At 46.5% G+C, this 17,176-nt stretch overlaps 3 protein-coding genes across 3 annotated transcripts in view; 2 read left to right on the plus strand and 1 right to left on the minus strand.

Moving 5' to 3' along the window:
* Positions 1 to 3,743: 3,743 nt before the first annotated feature.
* GTF3C4 (general transcription factor IIIC subunit 4) lies at positions 3,744 to 12,090 on the minus strand. The gene is made up of 5 exons (XM_058818115.1): positions 11,840 to 12,090; positions 8,395 to 10,215; positions 7,291 to 7,421; positions 6,374 to 6,462; positions 3,744 to 5,706 (listed from the first exon to the last, which is right to left on the minus strand). Exons 1-5 carry the CDS (start codon positions 11,891 to 11,893, stop codon positions 5,642 to 5,644), a joined length of 2,160 nt encoding a protein of 719 aa, XP_058674098.1. The 5' UTR covers positions 11,894 to 12,090; the 3' UTR covers positions 3,744 to 5,641.
* Positions 11,892 to 12,422, plus strand: LOC131567021 (testis-specific gene A8 protein-like). Its single transcript, XM_058818501.1, has 2 exons — positions 11,892 to 11,968; positions 12,020 to 12,422. Exons 1-2 carry the CDS (start codon positions 11,892 to 11,894, stop codon positions 12,420 to 12,422), a joined length of 480 nt encoding a protein of 159 aa, XP_058674484.1.
* A 13-nt stretch (positions 12,423 to 12,435) lies between these two features.
* Positions 12,436 to 17,176, plus strand: part of DDX31 (DEAD-box helicase 31) — a 44,026-nt gene continuing 39,285 nt past the window's right edge. The window contains exons 1-7 of the mRNA XM_058818114.1: positions 12,436 to 12,475; positions 13,181 to 13,434; positions 13,604 to 13,679; positions 14,034 to 14,077; positions 14,431 to 14,501; positions 14,784 to 14,848; positions 15,623 to 15,667. Of these exons, the coding sequence (XP_058674097.1) occupies positions 12,440 to 12,475; positions 13,181 to 13,434; positions 13,604 to 13,679; positions 14,034 to 14,077; positions 14,431 to 14,501; positions 14,784 to 14,848; positions 15,623 to 15,667 (591 nt within the window). The 5' untranslated portion in view covers positions 12,436 to 12,439. The remainder of the gene's footprint in view (positions 12,476 to 13,180; positions 13,435 to 13,603; positions 13,680 to 14,033; positions 14,078 to 14,430; positions 14,502 to 14,783; positions 14,849 to 15,622; positions 15,668 to 17,176) is intronic.

The following is a 17,176-nucleotide window of genomic DNA, read 5'->3' on the forward strand; positions in this document are numbered from 1 at the left end:
ATGATCTGTGCTGTGGTAGAGACCTGGGTTGGATGCCTCTGTAATGTCTCCCACTGTTTCTCCCCTCTGTGAGTGTGAATTCTCCCTGCCAGGGCATGGAGAGGAGCTTCAGGTTCCTCCTGGAATCCTCAGGGAAGGTGCAGGCAGAGAGAACAGGCTTTTAGGTTTTGGTGACTCCTCTGCTCCTGTTGCTGTCAGTAGATGTCTGGGTCTTTGTTCTTGTCTTTGGCTGTGTGTGTCTAAATCTATATGGAGAAATTAAAAATGTCCAGGCCAAATTTCCTTCTTGCTCCTGTAGGGTAACTTCAGGTGGAAAGAACCTGTTTGTCCAGGTGGCAGTGGGGATATTGTGTTATTTTGTGAGAATTTAGTCAGATTTTTTTATGCTTTTGGGAGGGGAGGATGGATGGGATGTTGATGGATGGGAATTGGACTTTCCAGCCTTGAGGGCAGCTCTTAAAGTCTCAGAATAAATATCTTTGACACCCAAGAAAGCCAAATTGAAGCAACCTGAGTCCTGGTGCCTCTTGAGCTGACAAATTGCAGCCTGTAGCACCAGGCTGAGGCAGAGGCTGCTCCCAGGCACAAGGGCCAGCCAGAACCCCTGTGTTCAGTGGGCAAGGACATCTTTAACAGCCCTACCTGTTACAAATGTGCTGGCTGGTGACTGCTTGGGCAGCTGGCTTTTCTGCCATTGCTATGAAGATGTGCTGCAGCATTCATGCATAATTGGGAGCCCTTCTATTAATAATACATGGGAAGCTCATCTTGCTAAAATCACCTTCATCTGAGCGTTCCTACTAAATATTGTGATAGATGAAATGGGTAGAGAGTGTATTTAAATACTGTTTGTACTGCAGCTAGGGTACAAAAGGGACATTGCATCTTTAATTAGACAGGTACATCTGCTTAATTAATTTAGCTGTAAAGCCCTTTTTCCTCTTCATTCTTTCATCTATATGCGGATGCTATATTAGTTCTGCTCCGCTGGTTCCATAGAAACTGAGCAAAAGGGCTCAGACTCATTGAGATGCACTTGGCATGTCTGGCTAGGAGTCTCAGGTCAGTGGTCAACCCCCAAGGGTTTGCAGCAGGCCTGAAGTGCAGAACGTCAGGGTTAGCAGAACATGCTAATACTCATGTAGAACTCTCCCTCAGAAACAACTAAAACAATTGACATTCATTTAATTACTGTAAACGAAACAGCCCCTGCATGACTTTGCATAGTAAAGCCTGTTAATACCAAAAAGGTTCAGTGGGTGGAAGGAGGAATTAGGCTTTTATAATTGGAATGCAACACTTGAAAAGCAATTTGGTAACTAGGCGTGATTTTATTAGCATCTTATTCTGGCAAAACAAATGTTGAGCAATGAGAAAAACAAGGTGAAGAGGAGGTGGTAGGAGCACAGCAGGGATCAGACTTTAGTGATTGCACAGCTTTGCCCAGGTCTGGAATGGACATCTTCCATCACCCTGCTTCCCAGAGACACTTTGTGGAGAGGGAGCCTGGAGCTTGTGCTGTAAGTTTTAATAAGTTTTGCTGTTAATTATGTGGTTTAGCAATAAGGTTGGTTTGTCCAGCTGTTCCACAAAGTTTGGTGCCCACCAGCTCTGGACAGCAGATCCTTCAGTGGTGAAGGGCACTTGAACACCCCCAGGGAGGAGATCCCTCCTCCAGCAGCACCTCTGCAGGGACCCTGTAGCTCTGCAAGGATTTCCCTGCTCTCACCTTTCCCTGTGAGGCTTGGGTGCTGCTCAGAGAATGGAGTTAACCCCAACCTGCTCTGTGTGAGGGCTCTGAGGGGCAGGGATGGCTCATCCTCCTCCTCCTCTCTCCCAAGGAATATTTATTGTCTTTATGTATGCACTGACAGCCACACTATCTCCTCTCTAGAAATACTCAATAGGATTAAGAGGATGAGGGAACACCAAAGGAAAGGGTGATGAATGATGAAGTCCCAGAGCCATAAATGAACTGAGGTAAAAGGCAGCAATGAGGTCCCTCAGCACCAATCCCAGAGCAGGGGGTGTAATTTGGAGACAGGACTGAGTCCTTGTAACCCCAAACTCCCTCCTAAGTTCCAAGAATTAGCACCTAGCACCAAGGCACTGTACAGTCCAGAGCTGTTCCACTTATCCATCCAACTTGGATTAGCCAAGGGGATGATTTCTTCATCCCAGTGGTGAGGGATTAACTCCCAGTGTGATACCAGCGTGAGCAGCAAATCTTAAATGCTGTCAGAAGCTCCTCACCAAGGAAATTACACCTTAGCTCTGGACAAACAGGATCTTTGCCTGTTAATTCTCAGCTGCAAGTATCATAATTTTTTTTTTTAAAAAAAGATCATCAGGAACCCTCAGTCTCTGCTGGAATGCTGCTCTCCCTCTGCAGATGAGGGTCTTTGAACAGCCAGAGTGTTCAGCACCAAATGGTGAAGCAGTTGACATCTTCCAAGTATTCACTTGTTTGAAGTATCCTGCAAAACTTGGGCAAAAACTTATGGAGATGAACTCCAGTTCTGTGGGATTTGTTCTTGGAACAGTTCAGCTGGTGTCTCAAAACAGACTGGGCCTTGAAGAAATGTGTTATTTTGAGGAGGCAACTCTGAAAATGGCCAAATAACACAAGGGTCTGGCAGCAGGTGCTGGTTCCTTGCTCCCCTTATCTGTGAGGTGACAGCAAGGTTTGATCAGGACAAGAGCAGGACCAGCCCCTGAGTGCTCACAACTGCCCCTCACAAATCTGAGGCATAAAAAGATTCCTGGAGCAGCCTCAGTGCTTGCTGGGCAGCCAAACCCACTCAGGTCAGCACCAGGGGTTAAATGTTACTGAGTGAGGTGGGCTCTGCTATTCTGGCTAAAAATGCACTTAGGGACAAGTGCTGGTTTACACAGAAATGAAATCCCAATTCCTCTGTACCTGTTGTGAACAGGTCAGGGTGAAGAGTGAAAGCTTTTTGCTAAAGGATCTCCACTGGCAGGCAAAGACAACATTGTTTGCTTTAAAATTCCATTTTCCCAGAAGTCTGAAACCAGGTTAAATAAACTGGCAATGGCAGAAAAGAGTATCCAGTGCCTTGAAAGACAGGGAAAATGAGCATTAATGCTGCAATGTTAATGTGAGGTGTGCTAGAGCTTCTCCATGGCAAAGCATTAAAACAGTCCAGGGAAATTCAAGAGAACTGCCAGAAATGATCAGCAAGAACCAATCTAATCTGTTATCATGTGAACCTTTGGGTCAGCCAGACTTAAAACATTTCAGTAGCTCGGGATATTTTTATGGTGTCCAAGCCATGGCCAAAGAAATGTTCTTTGACTTTTTCTGGAAGCACTGGGCCAGGGTTCTGCAGGGCTCCCTCCCCTCATCCACAGGCAGGAGAATTTCTAAACTGGAACATTTACTGATGAGCTGTCACAGCTGCCAGGGCAAGGACCTGCAGCTTCCATTTAAAAAACCTTCTCAACCACCACAAATAAACCCCAATCCTACTCAGCTCATATGAAAATTGATGTTCTGTTCCCCCAGGCCCCACCAGCACTGGGAAATTCTGTCCCAGGTACCAGAGCTGGCCCCAAACTCACACACATTGGGTATCAAGGTTTTACTGGATACCAACATGAGCTACATTTCCCTTCTCTGCAGACACACTGAAGTAATTTCAATTTTCAATGCACAGCAATAAAAAACTAAATGTTTCTTTAATACAATTATGGTATCACTTCCAAGGATATTTACAAACAAGGCTAATTATTTTACAGATGAATGTGCTTCTGCTGTTTCTAGGCTACTACAGTAATGTTCTTCTCAGTCAATGCATGATCATGCTTAATGCATGAGACACTGAGCAGAAGGACAGCTGACTAATGTTTGCTGAAAAAAAAAAATTGCTCCTATTAAACTTGAAGGAACATGAACAAAATATGCATAGTCATTGAATGGAGGAAACAAGCACCAATCACACATGCACTGGTGGGACACAGAGTGTCAGCACAATTCCATGATTTCTCAAGAGCTGTGGAGCACTTCCCACACAGTGGAAGTGTCAGGAATCACAGACAGGGCGACACCTCTGCCACTGGCACTCTGCAGAATGGAAATACACAAACTCAGGGTTATTTGACAGCATGGGTTGAAGTTAACAAGACAAACTGTACCAGGTAACCTCACACATTTGGGAGGTATTATTCCTCTAACACTGCATAGGAGGTTGAAAAGGGTTCTGCTCTCTGTAGGAACAGATGGCAAAAAAAGATGTTTTTTCTGATAGGACAGTTAGAAGGCAAAATAAATTTCTGGACTCAGCCACTTGAGATGGAGAGATTTTACAAGAGCCTGGAGTGACAGGGTAAGGGGGAATGGCTTCAGTAGGGTTAGGTGGGATATCAGAAACAAATCCTTCCTTGTGAGTGTGAGCAGGCCCTGGCACAGGGTGCCCAGAGCAGCTGGGGCTGCCCCTGGATCCCTGGCAGTGCCCAAGGCCAGGCTGGACAGGGCTGGGAGCACCCTGGAAGGTGTCCCTGCCCATGGAGGGGTGGAATGAGATGAACTTTATGGTCCCATCCAAACCAAACCAGTCTGGGATACACAAAGAGCTTCACCAGCCTCCTTGGCCCTACCCAGAGCATGTCAGCATGGTGGGGTTGGGTTTGGGCTGTTCTTTGTTTGGGGTTTTTTATTGAGCTATTATGAAAAGAAAAACTGTCAGCTGGGAGTGATTATTTGTGTGTCAGATTTGTATGAAACTCATTTCTGTATGAGGGAGACTCTCAATTTAATTGACAGTAGTGTTAATTGGTTTGGTAATTAGTGTTAATGCTTTTGGTAACTGAGTTTGTCTGGAAAAGAGGATTCCTCTTGGTAGAGGGTTAAGTGAAACCAAAGGCAAATACTTTGGCAAGAGCTGGGAAGGAGTTAGAACTTAGTTCAGAAAAAGAAAGTGGGGCAAGAGACTTAAGAGCATTGGAAATTTTATATATATATGTATATATATTAGTGTTTAAGCTAATTGCTATTAGTTTAATTATTATTATTATATTTTAAAATTATCCTTACTGATGCCAGGCAGCCAATATCACCCTTCTGACTGAGACACTGTTACATTTCTGAGGCAGATACTCTTTCAGAGTTTCAGTGAAATTCAAATTCTCTCCTATGGCTGTACCTGGCACCTGCTGCTCTGGGCAAGCCACTGGAACCATGGATTATCTGGAGAGTTCCATGTTCCACAGCAAAGGTGAAAAAGCAAAGGAGAGCACTGCAAGCTGGAGCCTTCTCTACCCACCAAGACCATTCAAGAGGCAGCTCTGCTGTTCCCATCCCAGCTTTGGGAACTGACAGGCAGAAAGGACAATTCCCACTCTGCTCAACACTCAGTTCCTTGTCAGTGTCCAGCTGCTGAGGCTTCCTTGGGTGCATTTCCAAACAGCTTTAAACTGGCTCTTCCAGGTGCATTCCTGTTTCTGGAGCATGGAATGGGCTCTGGATTTCAGGAGTTTGTAGAACCTGTGATGTTTTATGTACAGGGCTGTGCACAAGGTGTTCTCCCTCCAGCAGAGTCTGTGTTCCTGTCCCTGTATCCTCCCAGGCTGAAGGGAGCTTATGCAGTAGAGAAAATGCTTTCAGTCTTGACCCAGCTTTTCTCTAGAACACAGGAGAATCACAGAAGGTGCAAGGTCCCTGCAATAACCTCCTGATCCATTCAGGATCTGCAAATAAGAAAACAAGTTGTTTAAAGCTGGAGGTAGAGATGAACAGAGGAATGACACCTGAGATGCACAAACTCAACAGGAATCCTGGACAGTTTGTATATATGGACATGCAGGAGTGACTGAGAATTCAGTGAAATCCAACTCTGTTTCTGCCCTGAAATTTCCAGTAATGCCAGTTTAAATTCCACCTTAGCAGGGAACAAAATTAAGGTGAAACACTCCATGCTTTATCCTTACATGCTCATAGCTATATAGGAAAAAAAATGTAAAGGATCACCATGGCCCAACTGCAATGTTCTCATTTTCTAAACTGAAATTAGATCCCTCTCATAACACAGTCCTTGGTTCCTGTTTCTTGATCCCTTTTCCAGAACTGGATGCTGATATATTCAACTTGAATATCAAACTAATTCTAGCATTCCAGCATAGATTATGTGTTTACCCAGATTTCATTCAAATGTGGGATTTATACCTCAATTTCTGCAGTTATTAATTTGCAATTAACACCTCACTAATGCCCAGACAACACCAGGACACTGTGAAATGCAGAGCTTCACATGGGAACTGCCTAAAAGAGTAAAATCAGTGAAACTAATTCAAGCCATTTTGTAGATAAAATTTAAAAGCTCCAATCCTGCCTCTTTTGGCCCCAAGAACATTTTACCTTCTGGGGTTGGGTGCCGTGCAATGCTGTCGTGAAGCAAACACCTCCTGTACACCAAACTCTGGCAGGACTGGTAGGTTAGAAAGCACCTGTGAAAGGACAAGCAGTTTTATCTTTAGGAGAGTAAAGGCAGTAATGAACCACATTAAATATGAAAATTAATAATTTAAAAATTCAAGTAAATTTCCCAAGTGTACCAAATTGCATATGGACATAAAAATGAAAGGTCAAAAATCAATATTTCATTGACAAAAAATCTAGCATACAGTAGAGGAGTTGAAAAGCTTGAGCTCTACTGCACAGGGAAGAACCAGGGTGTCCTTAAGGCCATGACTATTTACCCAAACTAGCACACAAAACATGTTAGGCACAGCTTTTCTCTGTGACAAACTAGTGACTTGCCACAGCTCCAGGGACAATCTGCATGTACCTCCCACACTGGTACAGGAAGATTTCATTTTCTAAAATTTCAAATTCTAATATTTCATTTTCTAATATTTCATTTTCTAAAATTTCATTTAATTTGTTTGACTTCTCAATGTGCCTGTTCTCAATCATTTCTTGTTAAACTGTTCTTGTTTTCAAATGCTGAAGGAGCTTGAACAAACCCTCCTTCAAGTGATGTTCCAAAGGATGACTTGTCTTCGATTTTCCCTTGCCTGCTTTCTCCCTGACTCAATATTCCCAAAAAAAACAGATGATCAAAATGGTTTTATTACAAAAACACTGTCCTGCTAAGAGAACCAAATCCAACCTCCAGTGCCTTGACTCTTATGGAAGAGGACAGAAAAAGACTGAAGCATGGCTGAGGTGCTTCAAGCCTTTTCACTCCAGTGCTAACAGTGGTTCAGTGAGCTCCTGAAGGATGTTTGGATTATCCAGAGGGACAAGCTCTGCATGCTCAGCCCATGCATTACCTGAGCCAGATGTGGCCGTTGGAGCACACGGCCTGCTTGCGGTCGGTGAAGGGCAGGATCTCCTTGCACAAGCTGCAGTGCTCAGGGAAGGTCTGCTTGTTCATCTTCTTCAGGATGTGCCCAATCAGCACCTGCAACACACAGGAGGCACTTGGTGACACAGCCCTCACTGTCATTTCAGAGTGACACACAACAAGCTGAATCCCAAATAATCGAAGTGTAAGAAATTCAATGTATTGGTAAGTATTCGTTTATTCTCCTAAAGATTTCTGTCCCACACTAAAGGGATACAGACTTTAAAAATAGTAATTCCTGGCAAATTTCCTTCCCTCATGCCTGTCATAGTGGATGTGCTAAAAAAAATTCCTGTTCAGAAATTACCTGGGTGTCTTCAGCACTGGGAGTACAATGTTTACAGCAGAACATTTATGTGATCAGATTTGTCTGTGACATTTCAATAGATATAAACACATCCCAGGGACCTTTAAAGTGTGACAGCAAACTGAATAGATAAAATACAATTTAGAAGTCGCTTTTCATCACTATAAAAAAGAAACATGATTCTTCTAAGATAAGAAAAGCAACCTCTCAAACTTTCAATTCATAGTGATTGGATGCCAGAACAACCCAGCAGTTGTGCCAGAGCCCTTTCCTAGGGAGTTCCTGATGGCCACACTTGGCTGTGATGCCAGCAGGGAAAACACCACACTAACATGAGAACCACAGTGTGATTGACTAGAGGAAATGCACCTGAAGTTCACTTGTGTAAAGATGATGGAATAAACAAACAGTATTGAAAACAAACATCCCTCAAGCAGTTCGTGTTCTAAACCCACACACAGCAGCACAATAACCCCAGTCCTGTTCCCTGTTCTCCAAAAACTTTATTCTTTACTGTACCTGATCCAAATTTCAACATCTGTATTTACATTCCTTCCTCTTTCCCAGTATCAAGGAAGGACAATTTAAGCTGAATGCTCTACAGAATCTGACTGGCAAGGATGACATGACCACAGCTCTCCTTCCCAGCCCAGCTGTATTTTCAGGAGAGGGGACAAGGAAGTGACGGTGACACAGAATTCCCCGAGCAGAGGTGTCACTTACTCGTGCTGTTCTGTCATCATAGGCATCATCAGACATGAGGAAGTCACAGACTCCCCTGGTGGGAATGCTGGTGTTCTCTGTAATCCATGTGTGCAGGTAAACTTCTCCCAACACCCGTTTCATGTGCTCTCGTGTCAAGTGCATTTCTACAGCCTCAATCTGTGCCTGTATTTCAAGCAGCTTTTCTACCATCGGCTCACGGCCTCCAGAGTCACTTGACTGATGGAGAGAATCCTCTGCAGTGTCATCAATGTCCACACCTTTGCCTGTGTCCCCCAGGCTCTGCTTGCTGGCTTGTTTTGAAGTTCCTTCCTCCTGATCATCTTCAGTGCTGCCCATCCCAGGGGAATCTGATATCAAGATTTTGGCATCCTCGTGTGAAGGTCTCCACGTGACCTCTGAGGGGGTTTTCTGCATCGACTGGTACAAAATCCTCAAGAGAAACAACTTAAACCTCCAGAAGTAAGTGGAACCACAGCTCTCTATCTTTTTATCCAGTGCTTCCTGTAAGAACTGAGGAATGTGCTTATCCTTCAAGATTTTCCAGCGTACGAGATCCGTCAAGTCCACTTGCCTGAAAAGATTCTGAACAGAAGATTCCAAGAGCTGTGCAGCTGCCTCCTCAAAGGTCTTGAGGGTGACAAACTGAACCTGGTAGTTTTTGTTGACAGGGTGCAGCCCATTGGCCATGCCCTCGGTGGTGATGACCGCCAGGTACGCCCCACAGGGGCTGACAGCAATCCCATGAGTCCTGACACAGCCAAACACCTCTGAGAGCTTTATCAGCTGGTGCTCAAACTTTAAAGCAACGTCTGTGAATATGGGGATGAGCTGCCTGACCTTGCCATCGCTGGAGCAGGTGTACACCGTGCCATTCTGCTTGTCTGCAGTCATGGAGACGATGGGCAAGGAGTGGAGCCCCGTCACGTGGGAGTTGTGCACGTTCAGCCCCGCTTTGGATATCAGCAGCAGGCACCAGAACACGTAAGGGCCTCTGGCAGCCACCACCAGGCTGCAGCTGCATTTCTGGTAGGGGTGGTAGAGAGGGATGCATTTGATGCTGTGCACAGGCAGCTGGTCCATCTCCTGCCACAGCACCACGGGCTGTCTCAGTGTGAAGTAGCCTTTGACCGCCTTGAGGTTGACAGGGATGATCTTCACCGGGCCGTAGGCGCTGCCCACGATCAGCCCGCTCATCTTGCGGTTGTTGTGCTCGTACTCCCACCACGCCAGCACGCTGGGGGAGCTTATTCCCGACTCGATGGTGTTGCAGGAAGTGATGGATTCCTTCCCCAGGAAGGGCAGCTGGAACTGCCACACAGCAATGTTGCCATTCTCAAAGAGCACGGCCAGCAGCACGCTGCCCACATCCCGGCACTCGTTGTTGTGCTTCACCTGCTGGGTGGTGCAGATGCCCGACCACTCCATGCGCACGGGGGCCTGCATGCTGTGTCTCCTCTGGAACTCGGGGAAATCCCCCAGCTCCCCGCAGGGAGCGTCAGCCTTGCACAGCCTGTAGCCAGCCTCCAACAGGCGCTCTCCGTACAGCTCGGTCAGATCCACCAGCTGCACCCACTGCAGCCGGTTGAGGTTGGCGTGGATGCTCAGGCGGTTGTCCATGGTCAGGGCAGCCAGCAGGCACCGCCCGTTGGCGTCACAGCCCAGGGGGGACCAGCTGGAGTATTTGAAACCCCGCAGGGGCGGCAGCGACTTCCCCTCGGGGCTGAACACTCGGTCCAGCATGAAGGTCTGGCTGACGGTGGGATCCACTGAGCTGGCGAATTTCTCCTTGCACTCGGCCACCTCCTTCTTTGGGCCCACCTAAAACACAACAAAAAGAACCTCTCAAACAATTGTACAGCTGGTTTTTTAAGGGAAACCTTCCTGGAATTAATTCCGTCTTCAAACAGAGCATCCCCAATCACAACCAACACTACACTGGTGTTCCTTTGATTTTTTAAGATTTTTCAAGTTTCTTAATGTTTAATTTTTGTACTGATTTTTTTTCAATCACAACTAACACTACACTGGTGTTCCTTTGATTTTTTAAGTTGTTTAATGTTTACATTTTTGTAATGATTTTTTTTCAATCACAACCAACACTACACTGGCGTTCCTTTGATTTTTTAAGATTTGTAAAGTTTGTTAATGTTTATGTTTTTGTAATGAATTCTTTTCAATCAACACTACACTGGTGTTGCTTTGATTTTTTAAGATTTTTTAAAGTTTTTTCATATTTATATTTTTGTAATGAAATTTTTTACATATTTTACGTAAATTATTTATTGTTTTCCATGCTTTTATAAAAGAAAGTAAATTTGATATAAGCTTGTTTTCAATTTCAAAAGAAATTTGATATTAGTTTGTTTAGTGTCATTGAAGAGGTGGTACTTTCACCCTCCAATCCACTGTCACTTTTAAAAATCTATAAATGTTGAAGTTAAAAAAACAAAAGTCCCTTTTTTTACCTTAAAAAAAGCAGCAAGTCCATGTCGTGTTGTTTCATATCCTATAGTAACACACTGTTAATTGATGTCACTCCTAAAAAATTCAGCTTCATTAATGCCCTGAATTTGCATAGTTTTGACTCTCAGCTACTGAAGTTTTGTCTGCTGAATCAAAGAGCCTTTTTTCATATTTTTGTTCTTTTAAAGATGCCTGACATAATATGTAAATACTCAATATCTCAACTCCATTCCATATTCTTAGCATTGTTTGGAAAATAAAATCAGATTCACAACAACAAAAGTATTAATTAATAAGATACTCAACCATATCTGCCATCTTTGTGAAAGTCAGATATTCCCCTGAAGGCCACAGAAATCCCTAATGCAAAAACCCTTCAGCTTAGGCAGCAAAACAAAGGAAGATTCCTACTTAAATTTGTGTTGAAATAACTGTTCTGGAGCTCAAGTGATTCTCGGGAAAACTGCAGAAGTTCAGAATCCCTGGGTATCTCTGGGATGATGCTTTTAAACTGAGAGCCTGCAGCGAGTTCTGGGCAGGGGCAGAGGATCAGAATCCCAGCATGGGTCAGGCTGGAAGGGACCACAGAGGTTTTCCAGACTCTCTCTGGATTCTGCACAGGAAAGAAGTTCTTGTGTTCAGGTGCAACTTTGTCTATGAGTTTATGCTCGTTTCTCTCGTCCTATTGCTTGGCACCATCGTGAACAACCACAGAACCAATTAAGTAGGAAAAAGCCTCTGAGATCACCGAGTCCAGCCTGTTTGTCACCCAGCCCAAGCCCTGAGTGCCACCTCCAGCGGCTCCCTGAACACCTCCACGGCCCGTGGCTCCACCAGCTCCCTGGGCTGCCCATCCCGCAGTCCGACCACCCCTCCTGGGAGGAAACTCCCCCCGATGTCCGCCCCGAACCTCCCCGGCTCCTTTTCCTCGCCACCTCCCCACTGACACACGGACACATTGCCGAGGCCAGGCACTCACCTTGAGCATGCAGGCGGCGGCGGGCGCGGGCACGGCGGTGCGGTGGATGACCATGTCCTGCCCGCCGCTGTGCACGTCGCTGAGCTGCTCCAGCACGGCGATGCTGCGGGCCGTGCTCACCGACACCCGGTGATCCTCGGACCAGGCCAGCGGTTCCAGCCCGCTGGCGCCGTGCTGCAGCCGCACCGCCGGCTCTCGCCGCACCGCCGTGAGCCGGAACCCGGCGCTCGCTGCCGCAGCCGCCGCCGCTTCCTCCACGACCGCCTCGAGCCCCAGCGGCGGCTCCTCCCGCCCGGCCGCCGCCGCCGCCGCCGCCATGTTACCGCCGCCTCACGGGCCGCGCGCACGCGCCGCCGCCGAAGCCGCCGGCGGGCCCGGCCGGGGCTGCCCCGCCGCCGCCTGCGCTCCCTGCCGCCCCGAGAGCGCGGGGTGCGGGGTGCGGAGAGCCCTCATGGAGCTCCCGCAGCGCCGCGGGGTGATGGGGAGCCGGGTGGGATCCGGTCTGGGGGGAGGCTCCGCATCCGCCGCCGCGCCGCCCTCACGGGACGAGACGGGCGGGCGGGAGGCCGCCCCGGGGTCTTGAGGAAGAGCGGGTGGGACATGGCGGCGGGCGTGGGGATGCGCGGCCTCGGCAGGGTACGAGCGGAGGGGAAGGGAAGGGAGTGTGGGGTCTGCGGGGCACTGGACCCTACGGGACAGGGGACACGGGATACGGCACACGGGACCCTGCGGGACAGAGGACACGGGACACAGGAACTTGCGGGACAGGGGACATGGGATATGGCATATGGCACACGGGACCCTGCGGGACGTGCGACCCTACGGTACCGTGACCGGGCGGGAGGCAGCATCCGCCAAGTTTATGTGATGTTAAATGGAGCTTTTGGCTTCTCCCCAGCCCGAGCCGGGGCTGATCCGGCACCGGGGCTCCCCGGGCAGAGGTCGGGCAGATCCGGCTCCTCCGAGCCCCCGGAGCTGCGGGCAGAGCGGACGGCGCTGCCCCGGCTCACCGCGTTCCCTGTGACGGGCTGCGGGCGATGCTCTCCCTGCCCTCTGCTTCGTCTGCATAGGCTTTAAAATACTTTAGAGAGAGATTTTTAAAGCATGTTCTGCCCATTCACTGGGATGTTGAATGGAATCCTTTAGGGCTCAGCGCTAGATTTGGCTTTCAGCAGCATCAGAAGCCTCAGGCACGGTGGTGGATCTGCTGGAGTAGGAGTTGTGTAGCTGCAGAAAGCAGCTTTGATTTCTTAATCATGGAATGGGGGATTCCAAAAATAAGGCTCTGATGTTTGTGTGTTAACTCCCAGTCAGTGCTGACCGGTTTGTTTCACTTTAAAGCAATCTGGTGCTCTGAAAAGGAAGCTCCAGTCACCACATGGAAACCCGCCCGTGAAACGAAAACGTAAATTATCCACAAACACCTTCAGGAAGGATGCCACGGAGGCTGGCAGGAGGGAGGAGGGAAGCTCATCACAAAAAACTGTTCCTAAGAAGCAGCTGAGAGACAAACAGAATGAAAGCCAGAAAAACAAACCTTTCATCAAGACATCCAGCTTGTTTAAAAACAACCCAGACATCCCAGAAATTCACAGGTATTTTAGATAAATGGGAGGGAAGAAAAACAGCTCTTGCAATGCCTTGAAATTCAGGCTCTTGAATTCTTACCCTTGCTTGGCAGATGAAGTTTTATTGCTGATTATGCAGAATGGTGTTATATTTTTAACCCTGCTATGTGTTTTGTTTTTGTTTCTCCTAACTCAGAAAAGAAGTGCGGCAGGTGCAAGAAAATGTTTTCACTACAGATTCCTTCAGCCAGCTGGACCTCCACCCACACCTGGTGAGTGGCAGGAGGGCTGCATTCCTCAAAACCATGGGGGTCTGGGTGGGGGCTCAGAGAGCCTTTATCCATGGTGACCTGGATACTTCACCTGATTTTGTCACTCAGGGTGTTGGACCATGTCCTGACCTGTCCCCAGACACAGTCCCAGCCCTCTTCACTGTTTGCAGCTGTAGTACCAAAAAAAAAACCAGCAATGGTGTAATTCTGATTGAGGAGATGGGAACTTTATGGACCAGTTATGCAGACAATAAATGTCAGTCTTCTGGGTTTTGTTCTGTCTTAGCAGTACAAGAAGTAACAAAAGGAACAGTTTGACAATAAAACCTTTATTTCTCTCTGTTATCTCTTTAGATCTCCACAATAAGCACTGTCCTAAACATATGCAGCATGACCAGGTAAGCAAATCAATATCAAAACTTTGCAGTTTACCCCTGAAAGCCAATCAGCTGTGATTATTTCATTATATTTAATGGGTTTGGGGAGACCACAGTACCACTGTCCTGTTTGCTATTGGGTTTGTAGGCACTCCTGCCTTCTGGTTTGGTACTTGAATCATAAACCCATCTGGTTTGAATTTATCACATCCCAGTGGCTTTGCTTAGAAATCACCTCAGCTGATGCAGCTGCACAGCAGAGATGAGGGTGGGGAATGTGTAAAGAGTTTTGAGACAGTCACTGTGTGTTGAAATCTTGGAATTCCATCCTGTGCTGCATCTGCATTTCCTGCCCTGCTGTGTTTGTCACCCAGTGTTCAGAAGCAAGCAATTCCTGTGCTCCTGCAAGGCAGAGATGCCCTGGTGAGATCTCAGACTGGTTCAGGTCAGTGTTGAACTGTCACTGTCCCTCCTTAGGGTGTGTTAATTGCATTTATTTTGGTAGATCTTAGTGAGATAGCACCACCTCTCTTTTCTAATTGACCCTTTATTGAATTGCCTGTTAATCTTCCATTCTGCAAACTTTCTGTTTAATAGAAACTTTTCCAGACTATGACTGCAGTTTAAGAGTGATGGGAAAAATGGGGCTTTGGTTTTCTGGAGGGTTGTAATTGCCATATATATATTTTTTAATGGAAATTTTTCTTATTTTCTCCCTTTCATAAAGGTAAAACTCTTGCCTATGGGATTCCACTTGTACAGTCTTTGCAAGGAATGGAATCCAAAATACAGGTAGGTCCAACAGCACTAAATAAATTTGCTTTTGAAACTAAGATTAATAAAAATAAAATCCAGCTCCTGTAGTCATTGCTGTCTCTTTTTCATACAAGCAATCCATATTCCCATTTATTCATACATGTGACAGAAGGAATTTTCCAGTTCTCTAGATGTGTGATGGTACAAGATCCATGTTAGCTATTCACCATTGCTCCATACTGCAGGATGAATTGGAAATGGGCTAAATTATCAGGTGTGGAGAAAGCAGAGAGCAGAAGAAATGGCCTGGAAGAACTGAAAACAGAGGTTGCTGTTTGGTAATCTTTGGCATGGGGTGGGATTGGGTAGTTGCTCCCAGTTTGGATCATACACCAGGAAATGCTGCTGCAGATCTTGTGCATTTTATGGAAAGAGATCATCCTGACTGAAGGGTTGAAGCATTTCCAGCCCATCCTGGATTGTCACCTGCAGATTGTTGCTGTGCATCGAGCAGGAGAGCATCCCTGCAGCTCAGGAGCACAGGAGTGAAACAAGAAAATGAAACAAGAATTGTGTGTGCAAGGAAACGTTGGCTTTGGCTGTGAGCAGCTTTCCCAGCAGGGACAAGAAGGCAGTGTGGGATTGATATGGGAAAAACTTGATTTTATGAAAGCTGTGGGGCAGAAATACCCTAAAATACCATGTACAGACTTGCACTGAAGGCCTTCAGTGCTGGTGAGAGCAGGGAGGTTGTGAAGGGCTGTGCTCAGTGCTGCCTTCTCTCAGAGCCCTGCTCTTGTGTGTTTGCAGCGCAGTGATGGCCCCTACGCGCTCGTGCTCGTCCCAACCAGGGAGGTAGGTGGCTTTTCCTTCCTCAGTCTGTCTGAACACTGATTTTTGGGGAGGTAGGTGGCTTTTCCTTCCTCAGTCTGTCTGAACACTGATTTTTGGGGAGGTAGGTGGCTTTTCCTTCCTCAGTCTGTCTGAACACTGATTTTTGGGGAGGTAGATGGCTTTTCCTTCCTCCATCTGTCTCAACACTGATTTTTGGGGAGGTAGGTGGCTTTTCCTTCCTCAGTCTGCCTCAACACTGATTTTTGGGGAGGTAGATGGCTTTTCCTTCCTCCATCTGTCTCAACACTGATTTTTGGGGAGGTAGGTGGCTTTTCCTTCCTCCATCTGTCTCAACACTGATTTTTGGGGAGGTAGGTGGCTTTTCCTTCCTCAGTCTGTCTGAACACTGATTTTTGGGGAGGTAGGTGGCTTTTCCTTCCTCAGTCTGTCTGAACACTGATTTTTGGGGAGGTAGGTAGCTTTTCCTTCCTCCATCTGTCTCAACACTGATTTTTGGGGAGGTAGGTGGCTTTTCCTTCCTCAGTCTGTCTGAACACTGATTTTTGGGGAGGTAGGTGGCTTTTCCTTCCTCAGTCTGTCTGAACACTGATTTTTGGGGAGGTAGGTGGCTTTTCCTTCCTCAGTCTGCCTCAACACTGATTTTTGGGGAGGTAGATGGCTTTTCCTTCCTCCATCTGTCTCAACACTGATTTTTGGGGAGGTAGGTGGCTTTTCCTTCCTCAGTCTGTCTGAACACTGATTTTTGGGGAGGTAGGTGGCTTTTCCTTCCTCAGTCTGCCTCAACACTGGTTTTTGGGATATTGGTGTGGGTCCATCAGAGCTCCCCACATCAGAAAACACTGTCAGATCCCTTTGCTCAGATCTTGCCCTCACAAAACATGTTGTCATTTTTGTGTTGTCATTTTTGTTCAGTGCTAGCCACAGTAAGAAAGGAGTTTCTCAGTTCTCCTCCTGCAGTTGGAGATCTTTGTGGAGGCTGCAGAACCCCCCTGGCTCAGTGCAAGGGGAATGAGTAAAACCAATGAATTCAGCTTTGCAAATGTGTAGCTTTATACAAGTATTTCATTTTCAAAGCTGTTTATTCAAATCCATAAGTGAATGCTGAAGCTGAGGCCTTTCAAGAGTTGGTTTCTCCACTGAACTCTTCAATTTAATTTATATTATTTGCAATTGCAAAGGCAGTGTCAGAAAAGATTATCAACCTTTTTTATTTTTGTTTGGTATGTCAAATGATAATAACTGCCATGTGGAGAATTGATTGCAGGTATCTCATTTGAGGTCCCATATTTTATGCAGCCTGCAGTACAATATCTCTGCTCTATTACTGAAAGGAGAAGGCTCTGAAGCTATTTAAATTTTTTTACTGCCTCTTTAGGATGCCATGTGAATACTAAGCATGGAGGAAACTGTGTGTAAACTCATTTAAAGGGCTGCCATTGAGAGTACTTAGGAAGATAATTTGTGATTATAATTGGTATTACTTTATAATGGAAGCAATAACCTTCCTTG

The sequence above is a fragment of the Ammospiza caudacuta genome, chromosome 21 (assembly GCF_027887145.1).
Source record: "Ammospiza caudacuta isolate bAmmCau1 chromosome 21, bAmmCau1.pri, whole genome shotgun sequence".
NCBI lineage: Eukaryota > Metazoa > Chordata > Aves > Passeriformes > Passerellidae > Ammospiza > Ammospiza caudacuta.

What these genes read in the sequence shown, in the direction of transcription:
- LOC131567021 (XM_058818501.1), top strand. Translation starts at nt 11,892, where the DNA reads ATGTCCTGCCCGCCGCTGTGCACGTCGCTGAGCTGCTCCAGCACGGCG. An exon ending in GCCGTGCTCACCGACACCCG is followed by an intron (nt 11,969 to 12,019) that starts GTGATCCTCGGA and finishes GCCGTGCTGCAG; the next exon opens with CCGCACCGCCGGCTCTCGCC.
- GTF3C4 (XM_058818115.1), bottom strand. Translation starts at nt 11,893, where the DNA reads ATGGTCATCCACCGCACCGCCGTGCCCGCGCCCGCCGCCGCCTGCATG. An exon ending in CCGCCGCCTGCATGCTCAAG is followed by an intron (nt 10,216 to 11,839) that starts GTGAGTGCCTGG and finishes GTTGTGTTTTAG; the next exon opens with GTGGGCCCAAAGAAGGAGGT. An exon ending in AACGGCCACATCTGGCTCAG is followed by an intron (nt 6,463 to 7,290) that starts GTAATGCATGGG and finishes GTCCTTTCACAG; the next exon opens with GTGCTTTCTAACCTACCAGT.